The 6000-nt window shown below is 37.6% G+C and overlaps 1 protein-coding gene across 1 annotated transcript in view; it reads right to left on the bottom strand.

Moving 5' to 3' along the window:
• Positions 1-237: 237 nt before the first annotated feature.
• Positions 238-6000, bottom strand: part of AKAP11 (A-kinase anchoring protein 11) — a 48446-nt gene continuing 42683 nt past the window's right edge. Inside the window, exon 11 of the mRNA XM_011369752.2 lies at positions 238-4146. Coding sequence (XP_011368054.1) covers positions 4006-4146 — 141 coding nt within the window. The 3' untranslated portion in view covers positions 238-4005. The remainder of the gene's footprint in view (positions 4147-6000) is intronic.

Below are 6000 nucleotides of genomic sequence, written 5' to 3'. Positions count from 1 at the left end.
CAAAACAGACTGGCAAACGGCCTTTCGAGTCACTTAGGTCAGCACTCAGAGGCACCTGAATAAGTAGTTAGAACCTGATGTCCAATTAAAAAGATTCCTAACATCTCTTGTTCTCGAAAACCATGTCAGAAGCACTGAGACTGTTCGATGCGTCTCCTGTCAAGCAGTCCCACTCGTCTGCCTTTGTTTTAGTTCCGTACAGAGTAGTTAGCGAGATACTACAGAATGAAAACCAAGGCCAGGCATCTCTTCAGTTTATTGGAGAATTCTCAGTTGGAAGAGGAAAGATCACAGACTTTAATAATTGATAAAAGATAAAAGAACAATTAGCTGCAAATTATTACAAAAGTAATTTCTGAAATGTTTATTTTGAACCACTACTACAACAAAATTTTAGTGTATCCTGAAGTTCATATCTTGGTAAATAAACATAATAAGTCACTGAAAAGCAAAAAGGAAGTTACTGTTACATGAGATCTCAATGTAGTAATTCCGCACAGTCAAATAACAGCTGCAGTTATTTAAAGCTGCTTTTGCTATATATCTGGTATATTAAACAAGAAAGTGAATTACTTTTAACACGGCACAAGTAAACAAAGGTAGCAAATCCAGCAATATTAAAACCTGATATTAAATAGTATTCAAACATTACAACAAAAACAAACGATGAACTTCTAGAACTCCAATCCCACCCTTGTGAAAGGAATGTACATGGATGGTAAAAAAAAATAAATAAATAAAGTGACAAGAGTGACTAACATTGCATCTGCCTCTGCAGAACAGAAATACGGTTGCGTGAGTAAATGCGTACAGGGTCTTTTGCTAAAAAAAAAAAAAAAAAAGTATTTAACTTTAGTACAATTTTATAATTCTCAATGACGCTCTAATTCTCTTGTGCTGGTGACAGGTGGACAGCGTTTTAAATGAAAGTTATCTCCCTTACACTCAAGGTACAGATGCATTATTTTTGAAAATTTGGGTGTAAAGCTTTCTTTGAAAAATGTAAAATTTAAAGCAATACCCTGATGGGAAATTTATACTATTGATTGTGGAAGAATAATATTAGCTAAATCATTAACGAAGGAGACCTTTGGGTCTGGACTCTGATGATGAGTCAAGGTTAAAATCTGCATTTGGGGAATGTGCACTGATGTCAAAGTCACGAGGCAAACTCTCACTTCATAGATGGTGCATTTAATAAGTAAATTCTCCTACCAGCAACATAAAACCCTTACTTAAGCAAAATGAAAGTGTTATGAATTGAATCAACTCACGTGAAATATCTGAAAGGATAAGTGGAACACTTTTCAAAGTATACAGATGTCACCATATACATTCACTGAGCGAACACGTAAAGGTTCTATTCCATTAAATTGTACCAAACCATCCAAGAGACATTGTAATTTTCTTTTGTGACTTATAAATAAAGCATTCCTTTTGTATGAATCAGGAAATACTTTCAAAATCAACATTAACAATACCTAAAACATAAATGTAATTTAAACTCGGCTTGGGAAAAAGACACGAAAGAATCTCCACATTTCGGTGTAAAATAAAGTTCTGAAACTCCCTTCTCGAAGGCCTCGTTCACTTTCTTTCCATAGAGCCTTCGATGCTTCTAAAATTGATAAACAGAGAATTCAACTGAATGTACATCACAACTTTTAACCGTTCTGAATGAGATGTGATATTTCATAAGGGTCAAAATCTACAGAATGGCAACATTACAATGTTATAATATAAATATGTCAAGTAGATTTGTAAAAATAGGACAGAGTAGAGCTGTTCTGAAGACTGAGCAACCAAACAGACCTAGACTGCCGTGAGAAAAATCACAAAGTGCCTTTAAAGAAAGTAAGTTTAGACTGTACTTGATTAAAAGATACTGCTCTAAACACAAATGCTTTCTCTCTACGAAAGGAAGCTTAACTCCCGCTTCTTTTCACATCTACCAGCTCGTAGTGTTCGTCTCTACGCCCTGCACCGAACTGACACAGACGAGGAGTCCCACCGTGATCACTCCCGGGCACGCCGACAGCCAGCGACTGGCCTGTCTGCATGAAGCCACCGAAAACGGGAACTCTGAATCCAGCACGGCTCCCGAAAAATGCAACGAAAAGAAAAAAAGACAAGAGGAAAATCTCACTTCAAAATGATTACGACCCCAAAGAGAAGGAGACATTTTCAAGCATAAAGTTTTACAAAAGGAATATAACGTCACTTTAGTTTAAAAGAAATCCAGCACTCGGTTTTGCTGTGAATCAAACCCGTACATACACTGAAGTTACTAAACACAACTCGATAGTTATATACTTGTAAAAATTCGATCTAAACTTAATATCAATTATCTATGTTATAATTAACAACAGTTCCCGACGTTTAAAAACCCAGTCCAGTGCTGCTGCATCTCAAGTTCTGAGAAGCTAAAGACATAAACAATTCTTATGTACATTTCCTGCATTTCTCCCTTAAAAATACTTGAAGAAATTTTAGGAAAATTTATTTTTAAGGCTTACTCTATTTATCTTAAATTGAGGGGAAAAAAAAAAGCTTGTAACGAAACTTCAAAATATTTAAATAGCTCTTGGTATTTTTCTTGAAAAGCAAATCTGACTCTTTCCTTATAAAATACATTTCTCTACCATAATTATTAATTCGAATTAATGTGAGTGCCCCTATGCCTGGCCCCCCAACAGGTGCTATGTCTGCCATACTTTGTGAAGCTTCCAAAAAAGTCAGTGCGCAGGAAGAAAAGAATATGTAACGGAGCAAAACCAAAGCTCCCCAACAGGAAGTGATTGACTCTGGGTGACGAAATCTACTGATGGAAACCAAAAATTCACACATGCACACCCTCACAGACAAAACCAAGACACAAGCTCGGTCCCCTCTCAAGTCGACATGCACTTTCTAACAGGAGACGGAGAGCCCCGCTGGGCCGTGTCGGAGGACTTTACAAAAACAACAGATTTTATCCGGGAGGGGAGGGGGGTGCCTATTTTTTTTTTTTTCTAGAAAAAGCTTATCCTTGCTAAAGTGGAGAGTTTTTTCAAAAATTTAAAGAGTGGAAATCATTATTGGGCTTCTCTAAATGCATGTCCGTATCAATATAAATTTTTAAAATTTAAATGTTTTGCACTTTGATTAAAGAGAAATAAAAATTCTTACTGCACAATCATTATAGACATTTTATTTTAAAGCACCTTTTTAACATTAACAGTGGATCTCTAACGTAAACACATTAAAATAAAAGAGGGCACAAACCACTAGCCAGGTTAAAGTACTCCTTTACACACATACACATGCGTGTGCACATGCACACGCACGCACACTCACACACGCGCACACACGCGCACACGCACACTTGCTTTCATTCCAGAACAATTGGCAAAATTAGCAAATAATGTAATCTGATGAAAGGCTGGGGAAACTATCATTTATGGTATTAATAGAAACCTAAAATACTAATGTTCCTAAGAAATTAAATAGTTTGGGGCATTCAAAAAGCTACCAGTAACTATGAAAAAATTGACTTTCAAAATGAGACAAAAACTATCGGAAGAAAATTACCTCAAGCTATTCTTTGATGTTGGATTAGTTACTAACAGGATACCATTTGTTTGCAAAGGAGCAGAATCCTAACTCTTTATCCCTGGAACCGCAGCCACCTCAGAGGAGTTTCTAGCAGCACGATTTGGATGCAAAAAGAACGCCATCGGACAATGTCCCTGACACCCGATGGCTGGACCTTCCTTCAAATACATCTTCGTAGGGTCTTAACGTACTACACATGTGTGGAGAGTAATAAGTGAAGATACCATCTGACAGATTACAAAAGTATGGACTATATACACCACGTGATGACGCAATGAGCTCAAAAGGCTGCACTGACTTCCCCCTAATTCACTTTAAATGTCAATATTCGCTATTCAGACTTTATCCTGTGCATCTTTCTTTCTTCGTCTCCTAAAACAGGTAATAAAATATACTGGTTTGGAGCTTGTCCTATGCGTTTTCCAGGAGCCAGTCAAACAGCGACTTGCGTCTGTCCTCGCTGTGGGTCTTCTCCATCGTGTCATAGTACTTAAGCACGGCCTGCAGGAGGCCGCCCACCGTCCATCCTTTCTCTTGTAATCGTTTAGAAAGCTGAGAAGAAAGGAAGTTATGTCAAACGTTAACCGAACACAATTTTATAATAAAGTTTTCATCTTTATTTTTAACATCAGCTAAAACTAAAAATCTGTTTGTTTGTAGTAAAATATTGTTTCCCAGTTGTAACAAAGTCTTCTCCATAAACCACCATGCCTTTACACAAATTAAATATTTTTCCTTCCTGCCCTTTATAAATATGTCTCCTCCACAGAAGGACACTTTGGGATTGCTGGAGACAGAACTCCATAAACCTCACCAAGCGGATACTCTGTGTGGGTGTAGGGTGTAGAGATCTTCCATTTTGACAGGAAATTCTTTAACTTAAATACATCCGCCACACTTTCAATTAGAAACATAAAATAATAAAGACAACGTCAAGCTTAATAAAAGGATGTGGATTTTCCTTCCGCAACATATAGTGTGGTTTTGTTTTTGGAATACACACTCTAGCCTCAACGGAAACTTGGCTAACTTAGGAAATGTTAATGTTGTTTTTTTTTTAAAAAAAAAAAGTAAAAAAATATTGTGGTCATCATTTCACAATACAGTATATACAAATATTGACTCATCATATTGTACACCTGAGACTAACATATTTCTTACATATCAATTATACCTCAATAAAAATACAGTAAATAAAGGTTTAAATAAAATCTATCGCCACCAATCAGAGCATGTCTTCACTCATTTTTTCTATTTCTGCAAAAACTAAGTTTTTGTAATATAAATATGCTTAGCCTTTTTAAAAATAGATTTATTGAGATGTAATTCACATATCATACAATCCACGCATTTCAAGCACACGTACATTTTCGTACACTTTCGTACACTCGATGAGTGGAATGCGCTTGTCACCACAATCGACAGAAGAACATCACTCACCAGGGAAGCCCCACACGTGAGTCACCACACCCCGTTCTCCCAACCCCCTCAGCTCTAGATAATCACTAATTTACTTTCTGTCTCTATAGATTGTCTATTTTGGCCATTTCGTATCCATAAAATCATAAAATGCATGGTCTGTTACGACCGGTTTCTTTCATTTAGCAGAATTTCAAGGCTCCTCCATGGTGCGGCGTGTGTCGACTTCGCTCCCTTTCACCCACAGGTCACACTCCAGGGCATGGATATTCCATATTTTATTTATCAATTCGTCAGTTAATAGACACGGGACTGTTTCCACTGCTGGTCTGTTAATGAATAAAGCTGCCATGAACACACGCTTCCACTCCCCTTGGGCATACGCCGAGCAGTGGAGTGCTGGGTTACACAACGATGCCATGTTTAGCTTCACGAGGACCTGGCAGAGTGTTTTCTGCAGCCACCTGGGAACAAGGTCCCCTTACGCGAGCGCTGTCACACCCAGCTCAGCCTATGGCCTTTGCCTTCCTTAGTCCTCAGCTGATTCGAGACTAAACAACGTGAAAACGTTCGCCCCCCTAAGGTTGGTTCTAACACTCACCCTACCCAGGCTACCTCCTTGACGGTTCATTTCCTGAGCATCCCTTTCTGTCTTATTTTTGCTCCAAAACAGAAACTTAAACTGGAAATAACCCCCAAGTCTGAGTAAAAGCAAACAAAATACTCCCCCCCAAAAAAACTATTTTTACATAATGTCTTTTTCACATAACAGTTTTTCCAACAATACTTATGTAAATTCCAAATCAGGAATCAAGAATAACTGGACTGCTCCTTTTTTGTTATTACTGACCAATTAACACTGGTTACTCACTGGGCTATTCTATGCCCTATAACAAGATTGAACCAAAGTTCTCATAAGGAAAATTCTGAGACAAAAACTTTAAGACTGTAAGCTAAAAATCTTGACTAGCAAGGTGCTTGGCACAC

The sequence above is a fragment of the Pteropus vampyrus genome, unplaced genomic scaffold, assembly GCF_000151845.1.
Source record: "Pteropus vampyrus isolate Shadow unplaced genomic scaffold, Pvam_2.0 Scaffold154, whole genome shotgun sequence".
NCBI classification, from domain to species: Eukaryota; Metazoa; Chordata; class Mammalia; order Chiroptera; family Pteropodidae; genus Pteropus; species Pteropus vampyrus.
This window is presented reverse-complemented; position numbering and strand designations above follow the sequence as displayed.